Here is an 18,769-nt window from a genome sequence, read left to right as displayed (position 1 = left end):
CTGTATAAGTACTAAAACCCACAAGATTGTTCTAAAAAATAATTCATACTCCATGTACATTAAGAAACTGTCATCCCAAGCTATGCCTAGTAGCAAGCAAAGGCAGGAATGAACCAATACCTCAGAGTGAATGGGAGGGTAAAAAGTGTAAGGATGGAATATAGATGCTCACACAGAGGAAGCTGAAGAATATGCTTGAAAACATCTGTTTCCCTCTGAATGCCACATAGCTGGACAACTGAGAACAACTCAATTATTTTGTCTTAATTTTATTTTTCTGCATTTCACTTTATAAATATAGTACAAAACCCAAAGGTGCAAAAGACTACAAAACAAAAAGTTATTCTCCCCTTATTTTCACCTTTGACATTTTAATTTGTAATCTTAAAGACATTGCAACATTCTATGGACAATCACATACACTAGTGCTTTGTATACATTTAGAATGATGATATGATTATATTTTATGATCTCTTTTTTTTTTCATTACACATACCACAAGCAACACATAGTTTTCTACCCTGCACCATGCTTTGGGGAAGCTGTTTATGAAGACAATAAAAGGATAAGAAAAACCATAAAAAAGGATAAGGAAAAATAATTTGCTTCTGGTCTAGGAAAAGTCACGTCATGATCAAATGCTTCAAGCCACACTGACCTGCAGCTTATATGATGCTCCTAGTACAGGGGAATCTGGTCTGCTCCAGGCCATGGACAGATGGTCAAAGGCTCTGACTCACTGGGCCAAAGCCTAAAAAAAGGCTTTAAGGGCCCACCAAAGGCTCCTTGAGACATAGTGTGAATGTGAGATTTATCTATCATATTATAAAATGAAATGCTTCCCTCCTCATATTCTAGGAAAATACACACTCTGGCCGGGTGCGCCTTTACAGTGAGTTTTGTTTCTGGAGACGTGAGTGCCCAGTACTCCTGCTTATAGAACCTGAGGGCCCAGAAACCATCCTCAGGTTTAATACAAACCCTGCCCTTTCTCATTACATGAGGCCTACAAATCCCCAGGTCCCATGTGCCATGGCTCTCGACCTCTACTTCCCAGTGCCACCTCCCTGAGGTCATGACCTGATGACCCAGCACACAGGGAAGAGAACAAAATCTCTGTGGGTCCTCAGGTAGATCTTGAGACTTCTCTCCCCAGGTTACATGTCTGTTCCCTTCCGACAAGAAGAGGGAAGGATGGGCGGTGGCTGGATCCAGAGTAATATCCACTGCAAAGACAATAACCATTTTAATATCTGAAAAAGAGGGATCAGGAGGCAGACGTACTGCTATTATTAGCCTGAGATGTGTTTGAGCTTGTGGGACACTCATATATTCCCACATAGACTCTTTCATCTGCCTTCTTCCAAAGAATCTCTAGACTGATCCTGAGAGAGTAAAGAGTAGTCTCTCTTCTGCCATCAGTGAATAACTCACCAGTCTGGAAAAATTCTTTCCTCCAGTCTAAAAAGAAAATAAATAATCATTATCAGACCTAGTAAGTAAATTTCCTTGAACAAGAGGTAATTTCTTCTTTCTAATGCTTCTTTTGCTAAGGATCCAAAAATATTCTATAACTTATGCTTGAATTAAAGCTTTCACTGCTTCTCTTATTAAATATTTTTATAAGAATGAATTCCTCTAAATTATTCTTTATATAGTGCAGACTATAGTCATTCCCAACAAACAGTTACCCTCTTCTTAAACAAATAGCTATATGCTTGCCTTTCATCACCTTCATTGAATTTAGTTGAGACTATGTGAGTGAATTGTAGGCAATAAAATGTGCTCAGCAAGGGATCATATCATTTCTAGATTTGACAATAAAATAGTTCATGTGATTTTTTTGTTTTGTTTTCATTCTCACTGTATACTTTCCCACCGAATCCCAGAACTGTAAGGCCCTAAAAATGGAGAAGACTGGGGAAAAAAACCTAGTCATCAGAGTTACTGTTTTTAAGAGAGTTGCTCTGGAGAACCACTGACCAAGATGATATAATTGATATGAGTGTGGTTAAACTGTGGAGATAATAGGAATTGCTTTTTTAAAAAAAATCAAAGCTAATTATACTGCTTGTTGCAGAAAGTGCTATTGTAAAGTGAAAGCAAAATACTGTAACCAACACTTAAGAAACATGTGGTCTTGGTTTAATGCTTAGGTAATAGGAGTCACAAAAAAAGGTGAAACCGACTGCATATAGAGACATCCATGATATGTGTGTGTGTTAAGTTGCTTCAGTCATGTCCAGCTCTCTGCAACTCTATGGACTGTAGCCCACCAGACTCCTCTGTTCATGGGATTCTCCAAGCAAGAGCACTGGAGTGGGTTTCCATGCCCTCCTCCAGGAGATCTTCCCAACCCAGGGATTGAACCTGTGTTTCTTATGTCTCCTGCATTGACAAGTGGGTCCTTTACCACCAGAGCCACCTGGGAAGCCCAAGATATCCATGATAAGAGGAGACAAAACAGTTGCTAAGACAGTTTCCTAAGATTATTTAGGAAACACACCTTTATGCACTACACAGGACTAAAGGAGCTAATTTGAAGAGGGTATTCACTAGGTCTGTTATTGACATCCTATTAAAAAAAAAAAAAAAAAAAACTTCATTTAAAAATAATTACTCACCTTTTTCCACTCATAAATCAAAATAAAAGCTTCCAAAATGGGTAAATTTTCAAAGGTAAAAGGTGACTTTCTAGCCAAGAGTTAACAAACTGTGTATGGCCTGGGAGCCAAATCCAGCCCACCCCATGTTTGTTTAAATACTGTTTTATTGTAACACAGCAGTGTGTGTGCATGTGTGTGTTCAGCTGCTGAGTTGTGTCCAAGTCTTTGTGATCCCATGGACTACAGCCCACCAGGCTCCTTTGTTCATGGGATTCTTCAGGCAGAATACTGGACTGGGTTGCCATTTCCTTCTCAACACAGCCATATTAATTATGTATTGTCTGTGGCTGCTTTTGTGCTAAAAGGGCACAGTTGAGTAATTGTGACAGAGACCATGTAACCCATCAACCTTACAATATTTACAGTCTTGGCCTTTAAGAACAAGTATGGCCATCACTTTTGTAGGCCACCTAAAATAAGAGATGAAATTAAAAGTGCACTCAGCACAAGGGAATAGTGCAATTTATTTATGGAATAGAGTGTTTTAGGAAAATTAAGAATGAGCAGAAATCAAGATGATGGACTTTTTACAGCTTTACCAGGGAGCTTCAAGTGAGCAACCATAACAGGGAACCTTAGAAAAAAAAATGAGATTGGCAAATAAGTCTATAGTTTATTTTTAATACAATGATTGACACATGAAACTAACTGAAGAAAATGTATGAGAAACCTACTTAATTAGAAGAAAAATGTTGTTGAAATCAACATGAAGAATATTTATGGAAGGGCTGAGTAAATAACTTAAGCAAATCTTCTTCCCCAAGGCAACAACTGAGACTGGAGAAATTGTGAAAAATGATCACTTTATACTGAGAACCAGTCATTCATGAAAAAATATTTAAAATTGTTAATTGAAGAATGGCAATAAAAGGATGATCTATCTTTTAAATAAAATTCAATAGTAATAAAAAAGAAGAAGCAAAATTTAGATATACAGAACATCTGGGTATTAATCAATATATTTATAAATAATCTGTGAATCAAAAAGAAAATTTTGAAAATACTTGGAATTGAATAAAAATGAAATCGCTATCTACTAAACTGTTGAATGCAGCTAAAAGTATTGCCTAGAGAGAAACTTAGAGCTTTAAATGTTTGAAGCAGAAAAAACTGTTAGTTTAAACCAGTAACCTAAGCTTCTCCCTAAATGGACTAAAAGGAGAACAATAAATTCGGGCAACAGAACAGAATTTTGAGTCTAGAAGTCAATTTATGATCAAGTGATGTCTTTTCAAAAGTTACCAATGCAACTCAATGAGGAAAAGTATACTGTTTTCAAGAGTTGGTGTTAGCACAGTTGGATATCCACATACAAAAAAAAAAAAAATGTGTTTAGATCTTTCTCTCTACCCACACAAAACAACTAACTCAAAATGTGTTATAGACCTAATGGTAATAGCTAAAAATATAAAATTTTCAGTAGAAAAAAATAGAGAAAAAATTGAATAATCTTGTTATACAAGGATAACTGAAGATGTAATGTAGTAAGAATAATAAAAACCACAAAAGAGAAAATTATATTTTAATTTCATTTTTTAATTTCTGCTTTAATCAACTTGTAAGATGCATGTGAGAAAAAAAATGAAAAGAAAAAATACTTTAAAAATTATTGTTCTTGTTATGTTTGCTAAGGACAAGAAGTTATGTTCTGTATTTTTTTCTGTTAGTAGTATAATATTGCATAGACTTTAGGAGCTTAATTCTGTATCTTAGAATCATCTTCTTCAGGGCCATGTACTTACCAGGGTACAATGATGTCTTCTGCCAGCCTGAAAGTGAGCAAAATGAGATAATATTATTCCCCTTTCCTGGTTCTTCTCATAGCTTTTCCTCTCTCATCACTGGCATTCTCTAACTATTCAGTGACTTATTTACCTCTTCATCCCTTCCCTTCCTCACAATACTGTGACCATGCCTTTAACTTTAGAATGGTTGGGTCTGTGTATGTGAGTGGGAAAAATATATAAAGTTAGAAGGAAAATCAAGCTAGAAGCAAGAGAAGGAAGAAAAGAGAAAAGGAACATAGAAAATAAAGAAGTGATGGAAAGAAAGGTAGATGGTTTAGGAAATGAAGATGGAAAGAAAGAATAATAGACAAACTGGAAGGATTGCGGGGAGGTAGAAGGAAGGAGAAACAGGAAGAACAGAGGTGAAAGGATAAAGAACTGAAAAGAGTGAGACAAAGACGGAAACAGTAAAGAAAAGTAGTAAGGGGATAAGAGAAAGGAAGGAAAGCTTGAGAAATAGTCATCAAAAATTACATTTTTTTTTCATCTCAAGGAAAAGATATCATCAATTAAGAGAGAAAATGAGTTAATTCATTTTTACAGACTCTCTTCCATTCATGCTTCTATGGTGAGCACATACAAGGGTATATTATGCCTGACTCTTTTGGGAAGGAGGTTTAGAGAAGGGTTAGGTATTTGATTATCTGTGGAATTCTATCCAGTGAACAAACTTCTGAGTTACTTACCATTCTGAAATTGAGCTTTCCTCTCATCTGAAAGGAGATGTACATGTAAGACAGGGACTCTCAAAGAGATGAAGAAGACAAAGAAAAAAAGATATGCTTTTTACTGAGGGGTTTATCTTAATTATTACTATTATTAGTCAAGCCATTGCTCTCTTCTGAAATTGTTTTTTATGAATAAAACGTTGAATCACATGATTTTAAGTGTTAAATCAAGGCAAGCAGATAAATTATTCCTAGCATGATAGCTGCAATATGTAGAGGCAGTAAGGGAATGCAAAAGATACACGAAATAAGGAGTTAAGGGGGAAGAATAAAAGAAAGCAAGGGGTTTTAGATTGTCCTCCAGCAGAGGACAATTTTGCAAATATTTGGCTACTAGAATACAATTACCAATTTCATTTTGCAATTTTCCTGAAAAACAAGAGTGAAAAACGCATTTTAATGTTCCAGTGAAACAAACACCTAAACTTGCTTGGAAGGATGATATATGATGACTTAAATTAGCTCATTAAGGTTTTAAAAAACCCTGTTTTCTCCAACACTTGTTTCAAAAAAGAAAGAAAATAAGAAAACATATTACATGTTAATATAGATAAATAAGTTTACAGTTAAAATTCAACAGGGAAATTATCCAATTCCTCCATGAACTATTCTTTTAGTCATGATAATCATCACATGCAATGCTGTCATGCTATAAATCATCTGTGCAGTGGAAACTACAATTTATTCAATGTTTCCAATGACAAATATTTGCTAACTGCTTTATGTAATTAATTAATACTAGAAAACTACTTGTGAAATAGTGCTCCACTGATTACAAAAGAAAAATCTGAGAATCAAAGGGGTCAGTAGCATGAAGAAATTTCTGTGAGTTAATGGACAGATTAATAATTTGAAATCAGCTCTGTTTAAATGTGAAGTGAAGATGCTGTGTCCCTATGTCTCCCTGTCCCTATCCCTTTTGTATCCCCATAAACCTCCACCCCTGGTCCAGCCTGCTGAGTCTTCAATCACAAAACAGAGAACAGTGGCATTCTCTGCAAGGAAGAATTTACTGTACTTTTTCAACAGGGTCCTGCATAGAAGAGGTTTTGAATTTTTCTTAGAATCAGATCAAGGGCATAGTAAGCACCAAGAGAGCTTTTTCAAATATATTCTCAATAGAATTTCATTCATTTCAGAGTCATGAGAAGGAGTTACTGTTAGCATCATGGAGACAATCAAAATATAACAATACATCAGATAAAGAGAAGAGTGAATAGGAAAAGTGAGTTAGCTGATGAAAGCAGAACAAACAGAAACAGATAATAGAAGTTTGTAATAAAGTAAGAATGAATAAAATTCACAAAAGAGAAAATTATACATAGGAAGTAGGAGGATTGAAAAAGAGAAGATGCAAGAAAAATCACTATAAAAAGATCATATCTTATAAGTTGTCATAAAAGTTTACCATTTTCTCTCCTGAGTTGATCTGAAAAAATAAAAAGTAATATATAAATCACTACAATATTGTAAAGTAATTAGCCTTCAATTAAAATAAATTTATTAATTAAAAAAGAATTCTTATGAAAGAGCTAATAGGAAGATCATATTTTGCAAAGAGTCATTGAAGTTTACCATTTTCTTTCCTAAGTTGATCTGAAAAAATAAAAATAATTATACAAGAATTTTTAAGAAACAGCTAATAAGAAGATTATATTTTATAAAGAGTCATTAAAGTTTACCATCTTCTTTCCTAGGTTGATCTGAAAAAAAAAGTAACATAAGAATTCTTATGAAACATTTAACAGAAAGATCATGTTTTGTAAATAATCATTAAAGTTTACCATGTTCTTTCCTAAGTTGATCTGAAAAGTAAGAAGTAATATAAAAATCACTAAGAAATGAAAACAAACACAAAAACCTTCCAAAATCTCTTCACTTGTTTTATATATAATAGATTACCCACTTTAGGGTGAAGAAATTATATTTATTTTCTAGGTGTTGTTCTGTAAAATATACAGGGGTCACATTGCTCTTTACCAAATGATGAAGTAGAAAAAGAAATTTTAATTTATCATGACTGAACTTAAAATCCCACAAAATGGTTTCCCAAAATCCTTTTAATGATATGGTAGCATTACTGTTATCATCACCGTCATCACCATTATGACAATTGACTTTTACCGAAGTACTTTCCCCATACTAGACTCTATGATACTTGTTTTAGAAGTAGCATTACATTTGGTCATCAGAAGTGCTCCAGATACGTAATTACACATATGTAGAGGAGAAAAGTGAAGTTGGAGCAAAGATACACTACTTTCTGAATTCCCCACAGTTGCTTATTTTAGAATAACAATAGCAAGAGATCCAACCAGTCCACCCTAAAGGAGATCAGTCCTGGGTGTTCATTGGAAGGACTGATGCTAAAGCTGAAACTCCAATACTTTGGCCACCTCATGCGAAGATTTGACTCACTGGAAAACACCCTAACGCTGGGAAGGATTGGGGGCAGGAGGAGAAGGGGACAACAGAGGATGAGATGGCTGGATGACATCACCAACTCGATGGACATGAATTTGGGTAAACTCCGGGAGTTGGTGATGGACAGGGAGGCCTGGTGTGCTGTGATTCATGGGGTCGCCAAGAGTCAGACAGGACTGAGTGACTGAACTGAACTGAACTGATGTAGAGGATCATATCATCTGGAAACGGTGAGAGTTTTACTTTTTTGACAGATACACTGAGGACTTCAAGACTGGAAGGACAGCATCTAAGTAACTTTGAGAGAACTACTCCAAGAAAGTGAGGGGGGAGCTAAGATATTTAGGAGTTTTACAACAAAGGACAGGTAGCAGAAACAAAAGACTACTCTTAATAAAAGAAAACTAGACATCTCAAGTTAAAGAATTTAGCACTTTTTTTTTTTTTTTGTATGTGAAGAAGCAAGAGTCTGAGCTCACTGAAACCATTTCTTTGATATGCACCTCAGCTATTTGGGGCCAGTATCCTGTGTTATCTCACCCTAAGTTCCCTCAGGGCTCACTGTAGCGAGTGGCTACAGTCTGATGGCTGCTAGGCGGGCATGTACTCTTTGTACTCCTGGGGGCAGGAGTAAGTCAAGGCTGTATATTGTCACCCTGCTTGTTTAACTTATATGCAGAATATATCATGAGAAATGCTGGATTGGATGAAGCACAAACTGGAATCAAGACTGCCAGGAGAAATATCAATAACCTCATATATGCAAATCACACATCCCTTATGGCAGAAAGCAAAGAAGGACTAAAGAGCCTCTTGATGAAAGTGAAAGAGGATAATGAAAAAGTTGGCTTAAAACTCAATATTCAGAAACTAAGATCATGGCATCCGGCCCCATCTCTTCATGGCAAGTAGATGGGGAAACAATGGAAACAGTGACAAACTTTATTTTGGGGGGCTCCAAAATCACTGCAGATGGTGACTGTAGCCATGAGATTAAAAGACACTTGCTCCTTGGAAGAAAAGTTATGACCAGCTTAGATAACATATTGGAAAGCAGAGATGTTACTTTCCCAACAAAGGTCCATCTAGTCAAAGCTATGGTTTTTCCAGTGGTCAGGTACGGTTGTGAGAATTGGACTATAAAGAAAGCTGAGCATTGAAGAATTGGTGCTTTTAAATTGTGGTGTTGGAGAAGACTCTTGAGAGTCTCTTGGACTGCAAGGAGATCCAACCAGTCCATTGTAAAGGAAATCAGTCCTGAATATTCATTGGAAGGACTGATGCTGGAGCTGAAACTCCAATACTTTGACTACTTGATGCCAAGAGCTGACTCATTGGAAAAGGTCCTGATGCTGGGAAAGAATGAAGGCAGGAGGAGAAGGGGATGAGATGAACTGAACTCTTTGTTTCCTTAGTTCCCTCAGGGCTGACCAGCTAACCTATTCTGCAGTAGATGATGAGTGTGACAGCCTTTGTTTAATGATATGCTGGCAAAATTTTATTCCTCACTTTGAGACTTGCTTAAGTATGTAATAATCTCAGAGATTTAGGTTTTCATTTCCTGAAAACGTTGAGGTTTGATAAGGGTATAAATGCCACTCAGCTTTTAAGAAAAAAAAAAAAATTAGACTTATGAATTCACCTAATCTAAACCTTGATGTTAATGTTAAAGGATCACCATGTTGCAACCAGATGTCAAAGTCCATAGAAGGGTTTTGAAAATCACAGTCTGTGGACCTGTTCTGCATGGGTGCATGCTCAGGTGTTTTAGTCATGGCTTACTCTTTGCAACTCCAAGGCCTGTAGCCCACCAGGCTCCTCTGTCCAAGGCATTCTCCAGGCAAGAATACTGGAGTGAGTTGTCATTTCCTTCTCCAGGGGATCTTCCAGGCCCAGGGATCCAACCCATGTCTCCTGCATTGCAGGCAGATTCTTTACTGACTGAACTACCAGGGAAGCCTCTAAACCACCACTAAATGACATTTATTTTTTAATGCTAGTTGCTTTTCATTTGCTAAGGCATATCCAGTTGTTTTTGCAACCCAATGGACTGTAACTCCTCATGCTCCTCTGTCCGTGGGATTTCCCAGACAATCAAACCTGCATCTTCTGTGTCTCCTGCATTGCAGGCAACACTAAGCCACCAGGGAAGCCCTGTGGATCTGTTCTGACTCACTGTAAACTTTTGTATAGTTCACAACCAAGAAGATTTTTCATATTTTAAAAGGGATATAGGGTGGGGGGGGTGTGAAATACATGACACAGACTATGTGTGACCTCCAAAACATAAAATATTTATTTTATTGCCCTTTGTAGAATAAACATGCTGATTTCTAGTCTATAGGATTGATATCAAGGTGTGCAGTGCACACTGGTGCAGCTTTATAAGGTCTCCATGGTGCTTAAACATTTCATATTTTGCCCAAAACTGTTACTTCCTTTAGCTTTTCCTTTCAAGTCTCTGTTTATATTTTATACTTGTCTCCCTGTTTCTGTTTTTAAGTAATATGAATTATTTTTAGCAGGATAACCTAACCTACAATATTTCTATTTATTCATTCATCTATTTTCTTTAAAACAATGTCTTATTTTTCTCTCCTGTGTAGCAAAAAACTCTGCTCAAGGATTAAAAATTATGCTATTGTTCAGTCACTGAGTGGTGTCTGACTCTTTGTGACCCCATGGACTGCAGCACACCAGGCTCCTATGTCCTTCACTATCTCCCGGAGTTTGCTCAAATTCATGCCCATTGACTTGCTGATGCTATTCAACCCTCTCATCCTCTGTCACCCTCTTCTCCTTTTGCCTTTAATCTTTCCCAGCATCAGGATCTTTTCCAGTGAGTTGGCTCTTTGCATCAGGTGGCCAAAGTATTGGAGCTTCAGCTTCAGCATCAGTCCTTCCAATGAATATTTAGGGTTGATTTCCTTTAGGGTTGACTAGTTTGATCTCCTTGCAGCCCAAAGAACTCTCAAGAGTCTTCTTCAACACCACAATTCAAAAACATAAATTCTCTGGGCATTCAGCCTTCTTTATGGTCCAATTCTCACATTTATACATGACACATAAATAAAACATACTGCAAAATGTAGATTACACATTGGCTTTTTGTGTATATCTGTGTGATCTCTGACATATGGGGACACTGGATTGGATTCCAGATTTGCCAATCACGCGTGATCCCTCCTGGAAACATGAGGCACATACATCAGTAAACGAAGGATGTCACTGTCATCAGCGATTGCAGCCACAACCAATCAATGTTGAGTTGGTGAGCCCTGAGAGAAGTCAGGAAGGAAAAGAGAAGCTGTCATCTAGCAGCCATCAGACTTCCTAAGGCTTCCCAGAGACTCAGTAGTTAAGAATCCACCTGCCATTGCAGGAGCTGTAGGAGATCTGAGTGTGATCCCTGGTTGGGAAGATCCCCTGGAGGAGGAAAAGGCAACCCACTCAAGTATTATTGCCAATATATTCACATAGACAGAGGAGCCTGGTGGGCTACAGTCCGTGGGATCACAAAGAGTCGAACACGACTGAGGGACTGAACACACACAGCAGCCATCAGACAGCAGCCACTCCCCATGGTGAACTCTAAAAGGACTCAGGGTATGAAAACACAGGATAGTGGCCCTACATAGCTGAGGTGCATATCAAAGGAATGATTTCAGTGAACCCAGACTCTTCCCACACACATAAAAAAGCGCTTAATTCCTTAACTTGAGATGTCTTGTTGTTGTTGTTCAGTTGCTCAATGTGTCTAACTCTTTGCGTCCCCACGGACTGCAGTACGCCAGGCTTCCCTGTCCTTCACCATCTCTGCCTTCTCTCTTTCCCATCATCAGGGTCTTTCCCAGAAAGTCGGCCTTTCGCATCAGGTGGCCAAAGTATTGGCCAGTTCAGCTTCAGCATTGGTCCTTCCAATGAATATTCAGGATTTATTTCCTTTAAGATTGACTAGTTTGATCTTGCAGTCCAAGGGACTCCCAAGAGTTTTCTCCAACACCACAGTTCAAAAGCATCGGTTCTTCAGTGCTCATCCTTCTTTATGGTCCAACTCTCACATCCATATACGACTACTGGAAACCCAATAACTTTGAATCTGTAGACCTTTGTTGGCAAAGTAATGCCTCTGCTTTTTAATCAACTGTCTAGTTTTCTTTTATTAACAGTAGTTTTCTGTTCCTACTACCTGTCCTTTGTTGCAAAACTCATGTATATCCAGGCTCCCCCATTACCTCTTTGGAGCAGTTTTCTCAGGGTTATTTGAGACACTGAGTCCCAGGCTTGAAGTCCTTAGTATGTCTTCTAATAAAACATAGTTCTCAACTTTTTGGACAGGCATATTTTTTTTAGTCAACAAAAGGAATACCAGAACAAACATATATTTGGGAATTAGATTATATAGACACACCTAGGAAAAGCAAGAGAGTTTCAGAAAAACATCTATTTCTGCTTTATTGACAATGCCAAAGCCTTTGACTGTGTGGATCACAATAAACTGTGGGAAATTCTGAAAGAGATGGGAATACCAGACCACCTGATCTGCCTCTTGAGAAATTTGTGTGCAGGTCAGGAAGCAACAGTTAGAACTGGACATGGAACAACAGACTGGTTCCAAATAGAAAAGAAGTACATCAAGGCTGTATATTGTCACCATGCTTATTTAACTTCTATGCAGAGTACATCATGAGAAATGCTGGACTGGAGAAACACAAGCTGAAATCAAGATTGCCGGGAGAAATATCAATAACCTCAGATATGCAGATGACACTACCCTTATGGCAGAAAGTGAAGAGGAACTAAAGAGCCTCTTGATGAAAGTGAAAGAGGAAAGTGAAAAAGTTGGCTTAAAGCTCAACATTCAGAAAATGAAGATCATGGCATCTGGTCCCATCAGTTCATGGGAAATAGATGGGGAAACAGTGGAAACAGTGTCAGACTTTATTTTTGGGGGGCTCCAAAATCACTGCAGATGGTGACTGCAGCCATGAAATTAAAAGACACTCCTTGGAAGAAAAGTTATGACCAACCTAGATAGCATATTCAAAAGCAGAAACATTACTTTGCCAACAAAGGTCCAACTAGTCAAGGCCATAGTTTTTCAAGTGGTCATGTACGGATGTGAGAGTTGGACTGTGAAGAAGACTGAGCACCAAAGAATTTATGCTTTTGAACTGTGGTGTTGGAGAAGACTCTTGAGAGTCCCGTGGACTGCAAGGAGATCCAACCAGTCCATTCTGAAGGAGATTAGCCCTGGAATTTCTTTGAAAGGAATGATGCTAAAGCTGAAACTCCAGTACTTTGGCCACCTCATGCAAAGAGTTGACTCATTGGAAAAGACTCTGATGCTGGGAGGGATTGGGGGCAGGAGGAGAAGGGGACAACAGAGGATGAGATGGCTGGATGGCATCATTGACTCATTGGACATGAGTCTGAGTGAACTCAGGGAGTTGGTGAGGGACAGGGAGGCCTGGCATGCTGTGATTCATGGGGTCACAAAGAGTTGGACACGATTGAATGACTGAAATGAACTGAACTGAACTGAGGAAGGTTTTGGAGAAGGCAATGGCACCCCACTCCAGTACTCTTGCATGGAAAATCCCATGGGCAGAGGAGCCTGGAAGGCTGCAGTCCATGGGGTTGCGAAGAGTCAGATACGACTGAGTGACTTCCCTTTCAGTTTTCACTTTCATGCACTGGAGAGGGAAATGGCAACCCACTCCAGTGTTCTTGCCTGGAGAATCCCAGGGACAGGGGAGCCTGGTGGGCTGCCGTATATGGGGTCACACAGAGTCGGACATGACTGAAGAGACAGCAGCAGCAGCAGCAGCAGCAGGAAGGTTTGGCATTCCAAAAACCACAAAAGTTCTTGAATATGAAATCTCTGTGTGATGTGCATAGAAGTTTGGTTCTTCTGGCTATGTGCAAATGACTGTATACACATTCACTTCTAATAGGTATATATATTATATATATATATATATATATATAATCATAAAAGTGTAATAAGATAGACTGAAAAATATACCCAGTAATCTGGACCTTCTTCATCTCTTTTCCAAACAAAAAGGCTTTGAATCTATAGACAACATAGGATTCAGGAAGCCTTTTCATGTGTTGGCAACTGTTCTGTACTCCTTACAGGTATACAGGCCACAGGTGTTGCCTATCATTATAAAAGGCTATTTTTGAGTATATTCAACCTTAACAACATATATACTCAACCTTAATTCAAAGAAGTTAAAAAATTCTTATATTTAATTTAAGCATCGCCTAGACTCTGCAGTTTTTATTAGGTCTCAATTGATGATCATAGATATTTTTCACATTTTTTAAATAGCAATGCTTCAGCATGTGGTTGTGAAGTTGCACAACTTTAATTCTTGTTCCACTTATGAGGTTCTTTATTGCCCACAGATGATTCAACCTTTCTGTTGTTCCCTAAGGGAGAATTCTGTCTGCTTTCCAATACCCTCCAAAGAGGAGATTCTTATTCTTCCCCTTATTTTTCTCTTTCCTGTCATTACCCAGACACCTAACAGCCCTTCTTATGAAACATTTCCTTCCCATGCACTCCAGTCTCTTGGCTTCCTCCTGTCAATCCCTTCTTTCTTAGAGATATTTTTCTTTCCTCATGGTACATCTTATTTTATTGATGAGTTTTAAGCAGAGCATTATTTTAATTACCATATAGTATATCCTCATGAGAATGTATTAATTCTTTCCTCCCTTTCACACCAGATAAAAACTCACCAGAAATAATTTACTTATTGTTTTCTTCATTTGGCTTTGTTTCAGAAGTGTTTTTTTAATACAGGAACTTAGGTCTTAGGCTTATTTACTTACAGTACAGTCTACAAACATAAGAGGGCATTATCCAATAGAAATTATATCAGCTTTTACCAGTATTGCTGGCAATTGCCCATCTTATAGGGCTTCACTGGGGGCTCAGTGGTAAAGAATCCATCTGCACAAAGCAGAAGACACAGGTTCCATCCCTGGGTCAGGAAGATCCCTTGGAGAAGGGAAAGGCAACCCACTCCAGTATTCTTGCCATGGGAAATCCCATGGACAGAGGAGCCTGGCGGGCTACAGTTCATGGGGTTGCAAAAGAGTTGGTCACAAATTAGTGACTGAACAATAAGCCCATCTTATAAGGATCTTCATTCCTTCTGACTTTTCTCCACACTTTCTCCCTCCCGCACTCTCAAAAGTATTTGTCTAGTCTTTAATTGGTTGCACCAGTTATACTTTCACTTCTATTTTGTTAAGTATATTAATGTTGATATTTTCCCCTGTGCAAGCAAGAGTCTTTTCACTTAGCTCATATCTGTGCTTAATCCTTCATTTGTGTCTGACTCTTCACAGACCCACGGACTATAGTCTGCCAGGCTCCTCTGTCCATGGGATTATCTCCACAAGAATACTGGAGTGGGTTGTCATTTACTTCTCCACGGTGTCTTCCCGACTCAGGGATCAAATCCTTGTCTCTTGTATTGCATGCTAAGTCACATCAGTCATGTCAGACTCTTTGCAAACCTAAAAGTTCAGTGAAATTCTTGGAATAAAAATAAAGTGCATTCATTTGTTATGGCTGTTGTAACAAAGAGAACAAACTAAGTGGCTTTAAAAACAAAACTTTGTTGTCTCACAATTGTAGAGGTTAGAAGTTCGAGCTCAAGGTATTGCAAGGGCCATGCTTGCTTTGAAGGATCTCTTCCAAGCAGTTCTCCTTGCTTCTGGTGATTTACCACCAGTCTTAGATTGTGACAATGAAACTCCAAGTCTGACATGATGACATGATGCTTTCTCTATATACACACGTGTGCTAAGTCGTTTCAGTTGTGTCCAACTCTTTGTGACCCTATGGACTGTAGACCTCATGCTCCTCTGTCCATGGAATTCCCAGGCAAGAATACTGGAGTTGGTTGCCATGCCATCCTCCAAGGAATCTTCCCAACCCATGGATCAAACCCACATCTCCTGTATCAACAGGCAGATTCTTTACCACAAGTGCCACCTGAGAAGCACCCATACGTATATTTCTGTATCTAAATTTCCTTTTTTATAAGGACACCCAGCACATTGGATTAAGGACCCACCCTACTCCAGTATGACCTTATCTTTACTGATTACATTTGAATAACTCTACTTCCAAATAAGCTCATATCATGAATATTGGATGTTAGCCCATAACATAGGGTATATTGAGATAGAAATAAGAAACAGGGAAATAGAACTGGAGTATTTGGATAAATATTTTGAGAGGATTGATTATGAAAAGAAAAATAGGAAACTGTATAAGACCATATATAATTCATGTTGTGCTGCAAATGTTCACAGTTCTATAGTAATTTGATAACTAATGATGAAGGGAGCATTGATATGTGAGGCGGTCATCAATCTGTGTTCCAGAGCTTTATTTTGAGAATTAGCAGTAAGAAGGAGGAAAAAAAATCTACTTGTATGTCTTTGGGGGAAAATTGTGAACACCACTGAAGTCCAAAGTAAACATTATTCATGAAAACGTAGGCCCATGAAATACAGCATCAGTCTGTTTTCCTTCACCTGGACAGATGGTTAGGTGTCCAGAGGACCAATGTCTAAAAATAGGTTTTAGGACAACACAGAATGTGTTCTGGTGAAAGGTGAAACTGTGAAATCTATCTGTCATGTCATAGAAAGACACATCCCCAGCTTCATAATACAGGAATACCCGCACACTAAGGGGTTTTCCTTTTACAGTAAGAGGAGTTGCTAGGGCAATGAGGGCACAGTACTCTTCCTTGTAGAACCTAATCGCCCAGAAACCACTCTGTGGAGACACTGGGACCCTTCCCTTCCTTCTTACATTATCCCTACAAACTCCCAGGTCCCAGGAACAGGTGTTCCCAACCTGCACCTCCCAGAAGTATCTCCCTGAGCTGATGCTCAGCTGACCCAGCACACAGGAAACAGAGTTGAATCTCTGTGTGGAGCTGGGAAGATCTTGATGCTTGTTTTGCCAGGTAACTCATTTCCCTTCTTCAGACAGGAGGAGAACAGGATGAGCAGTGGCTGCATCCAGGGTCACATTTGCTGCAAAGACAAGTGGACCATCATGTTTCTGGGAAGGGTTTCAGTAGACCTGGGCCACAGGGTTCTCATTCTGTGAGGACTCCTCTGACCCTGGGTAGATCCAGCTCACTTCCACCCAACATTCCTCCAGACTGTCCCACAAAGATCAAGGTCCCTCATGGATCATCACATACTCACCACTTTTGAATTCTTCTTTCCTCCAATCTACAAGGAACAGATGAACATGAGAACCTACCATCTGAAAAACAGCTGCCTGTCTGTCCAAAATACCTAGGATTAATTAAAGAATAATAGCAACCAAAGAAAGTACTCTTCAATACCTTGAATTTCTGTTTACAATCTACTAAATTATGTCTGATATGAGACCTCATCCATAACTAGCCCACTCAGAGGGGTAGACATTCTTGCAGGATTAATATCTAGAATCTACTTACAGTGTTAAAAAGGAAATAAGGAACATGGCATGTCTGACCAAATAATTTACTTTTCAAGTCAGTTTCCACATCATCTAACTGATGAAATCCACTTTCCTTATCTCAGAACACAATGCAAGATACAATTAAAGACAAACAAACAAAAGAAATTGTTAAAATTTAATGTTTCAAACACATTATTATCTGTTAATGAGTAATCTATGGAAGTTATGCTATGTATATTTCGGAGTTTCTTTAATTTTCAGTAAACTATTTTGCATACTGTAAGTGTTCATTTAAATATTTTTGATAGTAGGATATTCTTCATTAGCGTCCATATCACTCACCAGGATATAATGGTGCATTCTTCCAGGCTGGAAAAGAACAAATAGGAAACCCTTTACCTGTTTTCCTTTCCTGTTTTTCTCTTGTCTTTTTCTTCCCTCCTGTCCTTATCCCATTTATTCTTTTGAATTCCTTGGACTTTCTCTTTCTATCCTGCATCACCTTTATATTCCATTTTCTTTCAGATGTGATAAAATTATCAGGTGTAAAACAGGTAGAATTATAGGAGAAACAAAATGTGATACGGACAGAGTTGGAGCATCACAGAGACAGCATGAAATAAAGACAAGACAGGAAGAAGGGGAAGAATATGCTGAATAACTCCTCATTTACATTTCAGAGATAATTCATCAAAATTACAGACATTTATGGGCTTCCCTGGTGGCTCAGACAGTAAAGAATCCACCTGCAATGTGGGAGACCTTGGTTTGATCCCTGGATTGGGAAGATCCCCTGTAGGAGGGCATGGCAGCCCACTCCAGTATTCGTACCTGGAGAATCCCCATGGAGAGAGAATTCTGGCGGGCTACAGTCCATGAGGTCACAAAGAGTCAGACACGACTGAGTGACTAAACACAGAACAGCATAGAGAAAGAAAAATAAATGCTTCTTTGCTGACTGTAGACATTTTAATGTTTATTCCCGTATCTTATCCTATTGCTATAGAGACAGGACCCAAGACAGATGAAAGGATGAAACTTTCTGAGGTAACCATTTCAGTTCAGTTCAGTTCAGTTTAGTCACTCAGTTGTGTCCGACTGTTTGTGACCCCATGGATCACAGCACACCAGGACTCTCTGTCCATCACCAACTTCTGGAGCTTACTCAATTTCACATCCATTCAGTTGGTGATGCCATCCAATCATCTCTTCCTCTGTCATCCCCTTCTCCTGTCACCTTCAATCTTTCCCAGCATCAGTGTCTTTTCAAATAAGTCAGCTCTTCGCATCAGGTGGCCAAAGTATTGGAGTTTCAGCTTCAACATCAGTCCTTCCAATGAATATTCAGGACTGGTTTCCTTGAGGATGGACTGGTTGGATCTCCTTGCCTGTTTACTCACCATTTTGAACTGAACCATCCTCCTATCTGAGAGAAAACACACAAATAGGCATATATATGACAGGATTTCTTAACAGTATAAGGAAGATGCAATTAAAGCCATACATCTGCAATCAGTTATGTCTGCATATTTGTCAAGTATGCATATTTTTAAAATAATCAGAGAAATCTCTAAAGTCTATTCTAAATGAAAAATTCACTTCAATTTAAAGAGAACTATCTGATCCATAGGGTAATGAGAATTTAAACAGTTCACACAGTGGAGTACT

General features: G+C 38.5%; 1 protein-coding gene across 1 annotated transcript; it reads right to left on the bottom strand.

Moving 5' to 3' along the window:
• Window positions 1-253: 253 nt before the first annotated feature.
• Window positions 254-18,137, bottom strand: LOC112443860 (butyrophilin subfamily 1 member A1-like). Its single transcript, XM_059880600.1, has 8 exons — window positions 17,848-18,137; window positions 17,444-17,470; window positions 16,861-16,887; window positions 6,590-6,610; window positions 5,140-5,166; window positions 4,409-4,435; window positions 1,435-1,461; window positions 254-1,226 (listed from the first exon to the last, which is right to left on the bottom strand). Exons 1-8 carry the CDS (start codon window positions 17,945-17,947, stop codon window positions 679-681), a joined length of 804 nt encoding a protein of 267 aa, XP_059736583.1. The 5' UTR covers window positions 17,948-18,137; the 3' UTR covers window positions 254-678.
• Between the last annotated feature and the right edge of the window lie 632 nt (window positions 18,138-18,769).

Source organism: Bos taurus, chromosome 23 (genome assembly GCF_002263795.3).
Source record: "Bos taurus isolate L1 Dominette 01449 registration number 42190680 breed Hereford chromosome 23, ARS-UCD2.0, whole genome shotgun sequence".
Taxonomy (NCBI): Eukaryota; Metazoa; Chordata; class Mammalia; order Artiodactyla; family Bovidae; genus Bos; species Bos taurus.
This window is presented reverse-complemented; position numbering and strand designations above follow the sequence as displayed.